Raw genomic sequence first — 15026 nt, 5'->3', positions numbered from 1 at the left:
CACAGCGTGGGCTCGAAGACACTCGACGTCCCTACAATCACAGTACGTTCGTGGAACTCGCTCAAGCCCACTGCTGGAAACGCTGGCCCTATTGACGGACACGTCAGCATCTCAAGGTTTCGCACAACGTATAGGGCGCTATTATTCCACACGAGGTGTGGGCCTACACCTTTGCTGTGGTGTAGTGGTTGTCTGACACAAGGTTCTTGGACGATATTCGGAGGTCACCGCCACCATCTGCTGCCGGATCCAGGCGAAGATCTATTCAGCGAAAATGACCCATTTGCCTTCTGTCCCGGTCAGTTAGGGAAGCTTTTTTATCCGAAAACCCTGGCCGGCGTTTTGGCCTTGGAGGATTGCTCGGGCTAGTGAGAGACTTGCAGAGCAATCGTTGAGCGGGCTTAGGCAGTGACGAGCGGCGAACAACTGAGTCAGTTACCTTCGAACAAACAACCTCGACTCTTCCGACACATTGCCGGCTCAAAAATGATTATCAAGGCGGCGACCTCACTCCGCCACGCCCCCTTCCCCAACAGAGCAGCAGCCGGACATTATTTCGCCCTCCCTTGCCAGATGTCGGCTTTCTGGCGAACGCGGCCGGACTAGCGCCTTGATGCACAATGCAATGAACCAGTGTGCAATGTGGCACAGAGAAGCCAACCTGCCTACATTAGCTGTCGCAGCGGTGGAGCATTCAGGCATGCTACGTGCCAACATCAAGTCACTCGTTCACGTAGACCGTTAACAGCACCACTGCTTATCTATGGTGGGAATAACTTCACGCAACTCAGCGTCTACTCGCCATGTCTCAGATGCTACGGCCAATCAAACGCTACAGCACCAACCCGTACAGGTGTAAATCAGCGACCGCTGTCACTCATTGGATAGAAGAATGCCCACGGTTCTCCTCCCCAAGTGTGTGGCACTAACTGCCACGGTCTGAATCGGCAGAGCTCTCCATTGTGTTTGAGCGTTCCACAAGAACCGTGCACTAGTAGGCCCTGGCATGTGGAAGATCGCTTCCAGTAAACGGCTAAGTGAGGCGTGAGGCAAGCTCCACACCGGTGAGTCGGGCTCCACACGGGAGATGGACCCTCATTGCTGGACTGGACCCACAATGGTATCGGTCAGTTGATAAGAATTATCTGAGGGGCAAAATTACTGAAAAAATCTCGTACAAAATCAAGGATTAGTATTGTCCTCCCGAGACATTGCTGCCAGGCAGCTGCTGTAGTAATAGGCGAGATGGCTTGTTGTGCAACACGCCCTCCGGCGTTGAGTGATCAAGTCAACGCTGTTTGAGTCCTTCTCGATCAGCTCGTCACCACCCCACGGCATGGTGCTTCCTCTTTCAGCACCGCTCAACCCCTGCCCCCAACCACCCCCGCCGTTAATATTGACCAGGTTCAGCATCGTTCGGAAGCGTTCAAACTTCGATAACGGTGTAGCTTTCGTCAAGCCGTCCCGATTAACCGTTACTGGGCCCCCGAGACACGGCTCAATGCAATCCACTTTCGCCCGTATCAGCCATGTACCTTTGGCAGCTGATGAGTATCTTGGCTTGGTCGGCAACATCGTCCAAGCGGCTGAGCACCTTCTTGTTGCCATCGACAAAGCCCAGGATCGAGTAAGGAATACCCGTCTCTTTGCAAAAATCCTTGACGAGCCCCTGTACCCTCCGGAGGTTGTGTCGAGGAAGTCGGGGGAATAGATGATGGACAGCTTGAAACTGTAGTCCGCCATGGACCCAATCCAACCAAGCAGGGCAGTCAACGTCCATCGTGGTCCGAAGTTGTCGCTGTGGGAAAGACTCGATCTCACCAAGGTCCGAGGTTGACATTCCCCAGTGAGAGAGGGTGATTTGTATGTGCAGAGGCATGGTTGTCATGTGCGACACCAGTGCGACTGCAACGCGAGTCGGCCAGTTGGGCAGTGTACGCAGAAGCAGAAGGTATCCGAAGATGAACCAGTAGCAGGCCATGAAGGCGACCTCGGCTGGCCGAATCCACCACGCCTTGCTACTACCCAGACCGGACGATCTAGAGGACAGGACGTGATTCCAGGAGAGGAGGTAGAGGTTGAAGCGAGCGATGCTCATAACCGGATAGTAAGTGTACCTCTGGTACGGAACCAGCAGCTTGGAGACGGCATCCCAGACAAAGATAAAGCCACCGTAGTAGGAAGAACGGAGCGATTTGAATAAGGAGGGGCAGGTAGCGAAGAGAGGGAGGTTCTGTATGTCCGGGTCATGCTCGGGCTGATTGGTGACGAGATGGTGGACATTGTGGCTGCTCTTCCACCAGCCGATGGACAGACCGCAGCAGAAGTCGGCGACGAACATGCCGATGAGGGTATCGACGGTGAAATTCTGAGTGATGGCTCGGTGGCCGGCGTCATGTGCTGTAAACATGATTTGATGCTGGAACTGTCAGCAACATAGCCAGTAGGACAGAGAGATATTACGGACCCAGAACAAGCCGAGAAAGACAGCACAGGTAATATACCAGTGATAGTTCAGGAACACGAGGAAAAGACTGAAGAGGCATAAATAGCGGATAATCTCCTTGCAATAGTGCGGGTACGGGCAGTTGTAAAGACCTTCATCGTAGATTCGCTGATGAAGAGCCATGTACTTGCTTGCAATCTCGTCTTGCACGGCAGCATCAAGTGATGGGTAAGTCAGGATATCGAGGTGCTTGCCCTGCTGCACGGCCCTGTCGCTGTATTCTTGAGCGGAGAAGTCGGCTTCACCCCTTCGATGCGTTTCCATTACTAGGAGATCTTCCGTGATCCTGCCCAGACGAGGAGGACTGCGCTGTGGTGGCGCTCGCTTTGGACAGACAGCTGTTTCCACGCATGCGGTCCCGAGCCCATGGTCGATATGTGGTGGTTGCTCCAAAGCGCCACCTGGGGTATCAAGTGTCCATTCAGAGTTGAGGAGAGCATGAACTGCGTCGTTTTGCGCATTCACATTGTGATGGCGTGAAAACATGTCAGATGCATCCGGAGTGTCCAGTTGCTTTCCTTGCGTCCGTCCCCTGATGGGTGGTGTCCGATTAGTCCAGGGGCCTTTTGGTTTGCGACCGATTCGGTACGCGTCCATAGTCTTCAAGGTTGCCGGAGCATGATAGCTGCAAGGAGAAAGGGTTAATACTGTGCTACCTGAGTATAAGTGCGTAGATACACGGATATCCATCCACTCGGGGAAATCAAGCTTAGCGTCGCAAAGTGAAGCTGTATTACTTGCGACTCTTTCTGCTTTGTCTTGGCTGGTACTCAGTATGCATGTGCAGCCTGGATACAGGACAGAATAGGACAGGACGAACGGGACGGGGTGAGATGGCACGAGGCGGAGACAGAGAGTGAGTATTTACGAAGTGATTTCGTTGGTGGCGTCTCTCCCCACCATATGCTGAATCGCGAGACTGCCTCCTGGGTGGTTGGTGAGCCAGGAATTGAGGCGCAAGACGGAGCCTTGATATATGACTATGGCATCGCCGTTGGCAATCATGGAGTCGACTTTGCTTTCCGTCAGAATCCGATCGCTACCCGTCAGGGCTACACCGACGCGGGCAAGCGAAGCTGCCATCGGGAGCGAGCTTGACGTGGATCGAATGCTCCTTCTGTGAGTCGGTCGACCCGGGATCGGCACGAAGAATAGAGGGGGCTGGCGAAGGCTGTTGTCGCGAAGGATTAAATCTGGGAATGTGCCGATGGGCGTGTTCGGCACGATGTGAGTTTTTGGGATGAGATACACACATGTAAGCGGCAATAGAGAGAGACTGTACACATACGGGAGTTGTGAGTGGCAAGTAATGAACTGCAAAACCGGGCACACGACGTGACAGGAAGAAGAGATAAGGTGGCAAGAAAGGCCCGCGCCGCTTGGCGTTTGGTTGTTGGCCGACGCCAAGAGACTGCACGTTCCGCCCAATCCTGTCTATCGGTACCTGACACTGACACCCCTCTATCCTGCCATCGAAGAGGTGCAGACGAACTACCTTGATTGCCCACTATGCCCCCGCCCGGCTGCCTCCAATTTACCGCCCCAAAACCACACTCGCGGTGTACTCAGAATTTATGGGACAGGTTTGGTGGCAGAACGGCGGCTGGGTTCAGACGTATGGGCACCATGCAGCCCGGAGCACATCTTATTGGAAGACGTAAGGCGCTTCTGCAGCGGGTCAGCGGCTGGCGCCGAACCTTTCCTGGCACTGTTCGGGCCGCCAACCATCCAGGAACAATGACGTCTCAATTATGCAGTACAACACGGGCATTAGGTCTAATCCGGACCGACGCAGCCCAGCTTGATGTACGCCGGTGGCGACGGACGGTCGATTCAAGAACGCCACGCGTCGCCTGCCATGTTCCAAGCGGACCAAGGTTGAGGGCCAGCCGCCACCCACCTGAGATCTGCCGACATTCCGCGACAGAGTGGCAATCCCCTGAGGCCCACAGTACGGCGCCAACGCTACGAGATCCTCCATCTCCAGTTTACTTCCTGTGCTGGCTCTCGCTATTTTCCCGGGCTTGTCGGCAACATCCTGGAATGCCTAGTCTTGAAAGTCGTCATCCGGCGCCGTTGCATACACGCCGTTATTATATTCACCTTATAACGCGCAGTCTAGCCGACAAACGTTAGACACACATTCTCGCCGGTACCAGTCAAATGATCCTCTCCGCTGAGGATATAGCCAATCCATTTCCTTCCTAATGCGCCGCTGACAATCCCAGCCCGAAGCTTCCTGCCGCGTCATCGGGCACCAACCATGTCTAGTCCCATGATTAAGGATTTCAAAATTGTTCGCTGAACTCGGCCGCTATTCCTCTCCTACATCACGCCACATAGTACATGATGAACACAACAGCGTCTCGTCTCACTCAACGCAAGCTAGCAGCCTGGTAACATCGGTTCCGAACACGAGAAGGTACCAGACTGGATGAGTCTTGTTTGAACAGCTGTATTGTCCCAATCGTATCACAGGCAACGTCCTCTTTGCGGCCAGGGCACCAGGTTTTATCTTCAACGGATGTCCAGGTTTCTCATTATCGCCACCGCTTCTGGTATAAGAAGGGGACTTCAGTGCGTGGCGGAAATTGCCTGACTCCTATGTAAACCACCCGGCCAAACAGGTAAAGACCTATTCTAAAGTTATGCTTTCACTCAACATAATACTACTCTTTTCGTGCACAGCTCTAGCTGTCGCCTTCCCTGTCACCAGTTCAGAAACCTCTGCCGCCCTCAAGACACGCTGCGGTTCTTTCCTGGGTCCAGATGCACTGTTCCTCTTGGACGAGGACCGACCAGACGTCTACTTACCTATCCGGGACTACCTCTTCCAGGTTTTCCAGAAGGCGGGCAAGAGTGGAGGTAAGCCACCGTGTACGACCCAGGAAGGTCATGCAAAGATCAAGCCTAACATATCACCATACCGCAGGACGTGCAGCAGGTCGGCAGTATGTTCTAGCTCACTTTCAGCCGACTCCATATCTGTCCTACGGCTGCGAACTGCACTGGAATATCCCGGCAACTACTCAATTTCACTCCTACTACGGCAGCCACCAGCTAGACATAGTGACGTCAACAGGATATGTGGAATCCTTCCTCCCGACGTGGAATAGCGTTATCGCCGGCAGCCCGCCAACAGTTGGGCCAGGCGTGTTTGGCACCGTAAATGCTGTAGCGGGGGCTGAAGCATTCGTCAACTCGGCGGCGTGCAGAAACTATCCGCCTACCGGTAAGCCGGATGGAGGCATGGGGCTCAACTTTTTATTTAAATTTGCGAACTGGGTCGAGCAGGCAGGCTCTGCGGGGGGGATGAGCTTTTATTCTGGGTGGACTGGGCCGGCAGGTGTATTCAAGGGCCCGTACTTGACCTACAGCTGCTAGCGACATGAAAGTGGCCAGTGTCACACACTTGGGTAGGAAAACCGTGGGCAGAGGAATGCTTGATTCTTCTATCTAATGAGTGACTGTGGTCGGTAATTTATACCTGTACTGGTTGGTGCGCTGATGGCCGTAGGCATCTGAGACATGGCAGGCAGAAGCCGAGTTGCGTGAAGTTATTCCCACCATGAAAAAGCGGTGGTGCCGTGAACGGTCTACGTGATTGACGCGATGCCTTCACTGCGACAGCCAGGATGGTGCTATCGAGCAACTCGTTCACCCCCACCGTTAACAGCAGCAACAATGATTGAAATACCTTCAAGCAAGCAACTTAGTTTCTCCCTACTGTGTCTCAGATGTGTCAATGTCAAGTCGCTCACTCACGAGGACCCATTTGTAGCCTCACTTATAGCCTCACCTACAGCACATTTTGGCAGACTCACTGTATCACAGGTATAAAATACCGATATCAGCCAATGCCAATCATTAGATAGAAGAATCAAAATTCTTTCGTGGCTCGATTCACAGGAGACCTTCTGGCCGGTAGACAGCTAGTTTTGCCCGTGTCGTTCGACATCATCAATCATTGGGTTTCATTTCATTCAGTATTTATAAATGATGCGCCACTCTGCTGGCGAAACAGATGCACGAAACACAAGGGCTACTACTGGAGTAGAACAACTCGTCCGACTCTGTCGCTTAGAGGTTGATGTCATGCATGAGATGTTAGAACACGCCCTCTATCACGCTCTTGCTGTAATGAAGTGTCGATACGCACATCTGATATGACCGGCATGGGGGCCAAATCACGGCTCTCCAGGTAGCCCGGCGCGGGCATATCACACATGTTCTTTCGGTGACCAGTACTGGCTGGCCATAGGAACCCCACACCGATGTAGGTGTCACACATCGACCGCCGCGTCCCTGGCGCAACGAAAACTGCTGTCCCCGCTTCGCAACTAAGGCCGAATTGGCACCCCCGCACAGACACTTGGTGCGGAGAACATCAGGATGGATCCCCCGATGCAGTGGTTGCCACGTAGATGCAGTGAACACGCACTCAGAGAAGGTTTTCTCATCCTGCACTGTGGCTTTGGCTCAAGATCTGATCATTGACGGAATACTCTTCTACCGCACGTCCGTCGTAATGCTAGGGATCGTCTAGCTCGCGAATAGTGTGTGTCCTGACTCCGAAACTCGAGCCTATCTTTGTCTCACGGCCCACCGTTCGCGGTACGAGCAGATTTGCGCCGCCGAATACGTTACGGGACGACTCTATCGGGCATCCACTATGAACACTGTACCTCCACGAATGTATGGCTGCACCAAGTGCTGACTGGCCCATGGCGACCACATTGCACGTCGTCCCTCACGCTCGAGTGTCAACCACAGATGACTTACCGCATGTTGCATACAGGAAGGTCATTATTGTTGGCGATACATTCTCCGGCAAGTCAAGCCTGCTGAGCGTCTTTTCACAGGGCCATTGCCCCAGCGTAAGTGCCCACTCTCACCCTGGGCCAATTGTGGTGCTAACGCTGGCAACAAGCATTATGTGAGTCCCCTTGCGCTGCCTCGCAACTTTGGCGGTTCATTAAGTTGAGCCGTGATAACAAGACCTCTACGATATTTGCGAGCTGCCTCGCCCACTATAGGGTTGATGACACACTAGCAGAGCTTGCGTTGTGGGACATATGCGGCCACCAAGACGATACACAATTACGTCGTCAGCTATATTCAAAAGCACACGCAGTTCTACTGTGTTTCTCCATTGACGCACCTGGCTCGCTACGCAGTGTCAGAGAGAGGGTATGATAGAAGAGCTGTCGTGTGGTAGCGCTGATTTCGATGCTAATAAGCCTCATTTAGTGGGTTGAGGAAGTCAAAGCTGTATGCTCCAGGGCTCCTATCGTCCTCGTCGGCTTGAAAAAGGACCTCCGTGATATACCAGCGGCAGTCGAGTATATCTATCATGGACAGGATCTACACGTTTCACCTAACGATGGGGAAAATGCTGCTGGTGAAATAGGCGCCATTGCGTACGTTGAGTGCTCCAGTCTTACTGGCCAGGGGGTGGAAAAGGTATTTGAGACAGCGACCCGAGCGGCACTGGAGAAGAATGGGAAAGGAGGGACGAAGGGCCACTGCCTTGTTCAGTGAGGCTCTTCCCCGTTGTGTAAGAACGCTTCTTCTCCCTGGAGTTTAGTAGGTTCAAACAGCGACCTTGCAAGCATCAAAGAGAATCAACGCCTCGTCGACGGAGGCAACCCATCCCATGGACGTAGGGTTAAGGAGGCGGATCCAGTGCCACTGTTGTATAGTGCTTGTTAGCCCGGCAACGTAGAAGTGTCGGTTGTGCCTGGAATGCGCCAGTTAAATTGGCTGGAGGTCAATAAAGAAATGGTACGAGGCAAAGGGTGACATGTCCGGGAACTACTCCACCGGCGCTGGCTCTCAGTCCCCAAACTTCTGGAATGAGAATCCTTGCTCCATTACGTGCGTCTAGCTCCATGGTGGATGTGATCAAAACAAGTACTGCGACGGTCAACACGTTTCGCCGCGTAATCCAGGTCACCGGTGTGGGTCCACAATGCCGGTATGGGTCCAGTCCACCGGTGTGGGTCCGGCTCACTTTTCCTTGAATGCAAGGCCAGGGGAGCAACACTCCGTTACGTGGCCCATTCGTCGTTACGATGTGGTCATCCCCGTTGCACTAGACGCCGCACCCACAGGGGGGTTGCTGGGTATCCGCACGCCGCTGTACGCGCGCCATCTGCGCGATCCCTGACACACTGCCCTAGATGGTATGCTAGCAGCGAAGCAGTTGGCAGCTGCCGGTGCAACAGCTTCACGAACAATCCTCCCATTTGTCACAAGCTGACGAGCTTCTCGTCAGTAAGGTGTTGAATTTGCGTGAAGCACCCCACTGTACCGGGGAGGGCCTGTGTGGGCCTCGGCAATGGCTCTGACCCCTGCCCCAAACCTGTCTGGACCTCCGCTCAAAAGCTCGTGGCCTTTCCCCAATCTTCTCTTCCTTTCATTTCTCTTCTCCCGAGCCGTAGGACACAGAACTCAATATACTCGCTCAGCTGGTTACCACACACTCAGTTGAGACCGTTTCGCGCCCTTGGCATCTCGCGTTGCCGGCCGATGAATGTATCAACGATAGCGGGCATTCGCGCCGACTGTTGGTCACAGCAATTGGTAGGTTTGGTTGGTTCGTCCGCATTGCAGATGCGCGGCACTCCTGGGTGCCAATGTCTTACGCCAATCCAGCTATGATTGACTGTCATCCAAAGACATCTTCGAGGCGGCGGGAAGCCGGAGTGACTCTGCCTTAGCTTCGAAGGCGAACGAGCACCAGTGGCAAAGGTGGATTTGAGCGCCTCCGAAGAGCTAGAACAGGTTTACCACAACAAAAACTTGCCGCGCAGATTCCAACACCGCAGGTATTGTACGTGCGTTGACATGAACTAGCCGCAGAGTCCTCTGGACATCACTCTCTCTGACTCAGTGCAAAGTCCTTGCATGTCGTCTCCACGCCGAATGGCAAGAGGTCATCTGATTTAGCCTGTATGTGCAGCAGGGTGTGACGCACATGTTGAATCATACGCACAAGGGACATAAAACAGAGGTGGTCGATCACGGACCACCTTTGACGTAGGGAAGCTGCTGGGTGACCCTTGCGACTGTTAGGTTCTTCGGCGCATTACCCCACTTTCCTGCGATCATCGACGCCTCCGCGATGCGGCTTTAATATTAGAACCGTTGTAGTCACAATCGATACCATATCAATGCTGGGCCGGTCTTCTCATCAAAGCTACCGTCACCTCCTTTCGAGTACACTTGACGACTGTTATCCTTTTCGCCTAAAACGTACCTCGGCTAACCTTGGAATCCCTGACGCCTCTCGAATATTCTAACCCTTGATATTCTAACCCTTGGGTCAATGGTGAGCGATTCCTATCGTCCGGGTGAGAGGATGTCGTGCCCCCAGTAAGACCAGCAGGAAGTCGACGAACAGTGGCAACATGTCACATCGACTTCCAACCCCTTACACTACAGTATATCAGCATTGTCGTCATTTCACCTGGACTTGTAGGCTCGATAGATTGACTTACTCACAGAACGCGCATTGCAAGCTGCCACACTACGTCCTACAAGACCCCGACTTGGATTCAAAGCTTACCCGTCTCGAACGCACTGCCAGTTACAGCAGGAGAGATTTAATCTTCGAACCTCCCCTGTATGCGGCTCCAGAATCAGAAGCGTCAGCCAAAAGGCTCCAAGAAGGCGTAAGCCACAGCAAACGGGCACGATTAGGCAGCAGCGCGGCCTTTGCTCTGAATTGCGAACTACTGGAACATCCATCCACCACGCAACCACGCCATCAATATAGCACGGGTAAGTGTCACAATTACCCCAGTACTCTCCCCTTTCGAGTCCCCACTGGCACCATCACTACATCCCGCGCCTAGCAATTACTTTGGAGACATGACCTCTGGCCCTGTCTTTTTGCCTCTCACTCATAAAAAGCGAATAGGCGATACTTCACCAGTCTCTGAACACTCCTTGCACTTGTCACCGAATTCGTGTAGGACGGATATGTTCTGGTCAATTCGCGGTACATCGTCTAGCCGATATATTGGGCTCGATCGTTTAGCGCCCGATTACTCTCATATGGAGCTTGATGTTGACTCACAACCCATTGCATACGGCGGACAATATTCCGCAAACTGCCCCCCTAAAACACCGACTCCTCCACCGTATCAAAGACACCTGTCTTATCTAGGCCCCTCCAGCTGGCTGCTCGCCCCGGCCGATGAGCATGTGGATGGCGGAGCCATACTTCATGCAAGTATGTCAAATATACCTCTCGATCGAAGCCTTCCCGAAGTCAACTGCTTCTCGGACGGTGTGTTTGGCCCAGTATTGGATACCGAAGTTATGCCATCGTCTGAGACTCGGCGGCCGAAGCGCGGTCCATTCCAGGATGCTACGCTTCGCATGGAGACGGCTGACATGCGGAAGATTGGCTCATGCATTAGATGCAAAACGCAGCGGATACGTGTAAGCGTCGAAGGTCCCGCTAATAGTTGATGCCGCTAACACACTTTTAGTGTCGTAGCAATCCAGAAGACCCTTCCGGCGAATGCTTGCCATGCGGTAATATGGCGGGGTCGTCGCTCCATCGGTTCCCTTGCATGAGGCACAAGCTCACGCAGCTTCGATTGATTAAACCCGCATATATTCGCGGCGACGACCGGGTGACCAGATCAACAAGCATGGCCATGGATCCGATCAGGGCCTGGGCAACTCATCATTACAAGCTCGTTCGCATATCTGAAGGACTCAGCAACAAGTACATGGAGTTAGGAGTACGAGAACTCACTACTGCAACCCAAGGCAATGATGACTGCAGGGGACCTTCGGTCAGCATAGGCGTCAACGAGTACTCGAGCAACATCAGGACTTATAGCTTGGCAGACCCAAGAGCCGGAGAAGAAGCATATGCCGACTACATTCCAAAGATCACAGGTCACGCCTTGAGGCGTTTCTCGGGGCCTCCAAAAGGATTATTGCATCAAACATATCGCCTTGCTTGCCAAGTTTATCAAGATCCAACGACCCCAGCCGAATCGGCGGAACTTCTCAGGGTAGCTTTCCGGCTGTGGACATCCGTCCGTCTATTGGCAATGCCTTCGTTCATCATAGGTGAGGAAACGCTGGGACTGGACTACAACCTTGAGGAAGACTCCAGAGTCATAACCCCCGTTCCTGCAGACCTTGGAGCACAGCTGGAGCTCACATTGCGTCATTACATCGAGGGGACACTCAGGAAGGACCTAATAGGTAGGCTGCAGAGCATGATGTACAAGGACAGAAGGGGGACATGGCTCGTTATTTACCTTGTGACCTTCATGCTACTGCACAACGCGACTCTTCTCATAGGTCATGGCGCACACAGCCCTCCGGAACCCGGAGTACAGGTCAGATCTACCTCGACCTTGCATATCAAGATGGCCAATATGGCTGTGTCACTAACTCTGTTTGCTTGGCAGCCCTTTGACAGTACTGAAAACGTCAAGGAGCTCTACCACGGTAAGTTCCTTCGGAGCCCGTGCGCTTGGATTGCGCTGAAGCCTGCTCTAGAGGCCCATACGCTACTCGCGCATTTCCATTACTGCAACAGAGGACTCTTTCCACTGTCAGAGGATTGCAGGGACCAGGTCCTTGCCGCAGATGTGGGGTTAGATGACGAAAAGGTCCAGTTCATCCACAACTGCAGGACTTTCGCAAGACAGCACAGTATGTCACTCGTTGAAGATGTGCTCTCTCACTCTTTCTTCTCGGCAGACAATGATCAGAGTTTCGTAGTCTGCACACTAACAGTACTCTCAACTATAGAATGCCACTGGGATAAGCTTGAAAGGCTCGCCAGCTACGAGGATGACTATTTCTTCATAAGCCAAATGTTCGAGAGGAACTGGCAGCCTCGGCCGGTGCCGACGAGTTGAGACCTAATGGTCCGTTACGCAGAACACCAGTTCCTTAAAGTTGTAATGGGTAACCTGCGCCGATAGAAGAAGACGTTAGGACTGAGCCAATACAAAATTGTTGGGCGTCTTCTGTGCTGCTGATTCTAGGGATCATTGTGGGTGGCAACCATCTCTCGGCGGTCACGGAACGACACTGTCATCACCACGGTCGTAGGATAGTGCAGCAGGCCAGGCCCATGTGGGTATCGCATACGCTCTCTAATTACCGGATACCCCCGCTCCGGGTTCCGCCCAAAAGCTCGTGTTTCTTTCCGCAACTTTCTGTCCTCTCCTTTCTTCCTTTCCTTTCTCTTTAGCTCCAGGATATTCGTTGCAGTTGCTCAGCTAGTTGTCAACACACTCAGTTGAGACCGTAACAGTCACATTGACAGATCCATGAGCCTCAATGAATTAGACGAGCTGAGCTACTAAGGCTGCGACTATGGTTGTGCTGGTTGTGCCGGGGGTCGTCGAATTTCCGTAAAGTCTACTGATAACAGACATTTTGTATCCGATACGTGTGGAGGACACCTCGCAATTCCCTTCGCTAAGCGCGATCTCACCGAGGATGACACTGGCTAGCGTGGACTTGCCGCAGCCTGTTGGACCCAAGCAAACCGTCAGTGACCCTTGGGGGACCGTGATATCGATATCCCGAAGAGTAGAGGTGTCGCATCCATCGAACTGCACACGCACACCGCACAATCGAATCGCAGGTGGCATGTCTAGTAGGTCCGGCACTCCAAGATACGTCTGCTGTCAATGCGATTTGGCTCAAGTAGATATGCTTGAATCCTTTCCAGGTTTGCAAACGCAGCGATTGCCCTTGGCACAATAGTCATGATCGTGTTTGCCGGGTGCGTCACGACTGCGAGAATGGCAGTCGTGGTGAAGGCGGTTTGGGCATCGAGCGGAACACCCTTCGCCGCGGCGACGAGCGCAAAGAGCACAACCGTGAGGACAGGCGTGAATATCCCCACAGCGTTGGCTTACTTGTCAGCACCAAATTGACGCGAAGACTGAATTACATGAAGCACTAGCCGCTTGCATTGTACATGCAATTTATCCAACGCAGGTCCTTGGAACTTTCAATTTCCGCGTGTCGAAGGTCGGTGATGTAGTCTCCAAGGTGACCCGCCAGCCCCAGAGCCTTGACACTTTTCATAGACGCCAGAGTTGAGCTTAGAGTTGCGATGCGCGTTTGCGTCGCTGCAGTCCAGTTCTTCTGCCGCACCCGTATATTTGCGGCAACGTACTTGCTCATGCGAGATGACGCTGCGATAAAGTGAGCGATTTGCTTACTTCAAGCCATGTAGAGTGACTGGCATACCAATGACGGTGGCGAGAGGCACGGGCCACAGCCAGTTTACCTCTCTCGCGAGAAGAAACATCCCCGTCGTGAGTTCGGCGAACTGCCCCCACGTCTCGTGCAGCATCTCTGCTGCCCCAGAGACACTGTCAATATCGATGTCCATGATGCTAACGACCTTGTTCGCATCGGAAACACTCGAGTTGATCTTGAGCGCCTTGCCGTAAACAAGTGCCGCAAGAGACGCCCTGACACTCGTCTGGAGCCTGTTCAGGCGATGCCAGTACAGCGACATGCACACCTGTTGATCAGCTTGGCACAGCGATGACAGGTGGACGACGTACAGCTAGCCCGCCGTAAACGATGATTGCGGCCGACAAGATCCAGTATCCACGGCAATCAGCATGTTCAGTCGTCTCGGAAACGAGGGTCATGGCTTGCCGAATGAGCACCGGCTGACTGCAGCGAAAGATTGTGACGCAAAGCCGTGGCAGGATCGGACGAAATACAAGCGTTCTGAGGCAGCGAGCCAGGACTTTCAGCAGTGTCGCCGTTCTCTCTGGTTGCTCTGTAACAAGTCAGTGCGGTCCTCCAGTTGATGTTGTTTGCGGACCTCGGCTCTCCCAATGCTTCAGCACCTGTCCATGCAGCTTCGTGCCTCGCAGTTGTGTGTCCAGACGAGGTATGTCACCAGAGTGCAGCACCCGTTTGCGACACCGAGTTCGCTGCAAACAATGATGGCCTTGGCGAACACGTAGCCAACAGGGCTGTGGATTCAGACTAGCATTACTATACGTACGCAAGCATAGTGGGCGGGCTTCCTGTAGAACCTCATATTCCTGTAAAATTCAAGGCATCACTTCTCTTAAGCCACTGTGAGGATGTCCACACAGCCTGGAGAAATTGGTGCAAACCTCTACCTGTGACTTCGATGTGAAGGATGCGTGCAATGGAGTTTGCAAAGAGAGGCACCGTTTAGTGCATGCCAGCCAGGGGCTTCCAAATTGACCCACCGCCCCTCTTCCTTGCCATTTTCACCCCGGATCACCGCCTCCTTCGCTACCGCCCCAACTCAACTGCGCTGCTGTCCTCGTTCCCTGTCACCCTCTTCCCATATACTGGCATCAGCTGATAGCCGCGATAAGTACAAGATGTGAGTCCGACGCCGCTACCCCAGGGCCCTTTACCTAACCCTGGTAATTGGAAGCGCATTGCCCCTCCAAACGTGGCCGGTACATCGTTCATGACTGCCACGACCGCTCCTTTCTTTGTCTGCTGACCCCAGCTCAGA

The 15026-nt window shown here is 53.3% G+C and overlaps 2 protein-coding genes across 2 annotated transcripts; both read right to left on the bottom strand.

The window, feature by feature from the left end:
• Nucleotides 1-1498: 1498 nt before the first annotated feature.
• PLICBS_006553 (uncharacterized protein) lies at nucleotides 1499-2770 on the bottom strand (the record flags this gene model as incomplete). Its single annotated transcript, XM_065600978.1, has 2 exons — nucleotides 1499-2419; nucleotides 2468-2770. The coding sequence occupies 2 exons, from the start codon at nucleotides 2768-2770 to the stop codon at nucleotides 1499-1501; spliced, it is 1224 nt and encodes a 407-aa protein (XP_065457050.1).
• Nucleotides 2771-13724: 10954 nt separating this feature from the next.
• Nucleotides 13725-14030, bottom strand: PLICBS_006552 (uncharacterized protein; the record flags this gene model as incomplete). The annotated part of the gene is made up of 1 exon (XM_065600977.1): nucleotides 13725-14030. One exon carries the CDS (start codon nucleotides 14028-14030, stop codon nucleotides 13725-13727), a length of 306 nt encoding a protein of 101 aa, XP_065457049.1.
• Nucleotides 14031-15026: the final 996 nt, after the last annotated feature.

This window comes from Purpureocillium lilacinum, assembly GCF_023168085.1.
Source record: "Purpureocillium lilacinum CBS 284.36 DNA, scaffold_4, whole genome shotgun sequence".
NCBI classification, from domain to species: domain Eukaryota; kingdom Fungi; phylum Ascomycota; class Sordariomycetes; order Hypocreales; family Ophiocordycipitaceae; genus Purpureocillium; species Purpureocillium lilacinum.
This window is presented reverse-complemented; position numbering and strand designations above follow the sequence as displayed.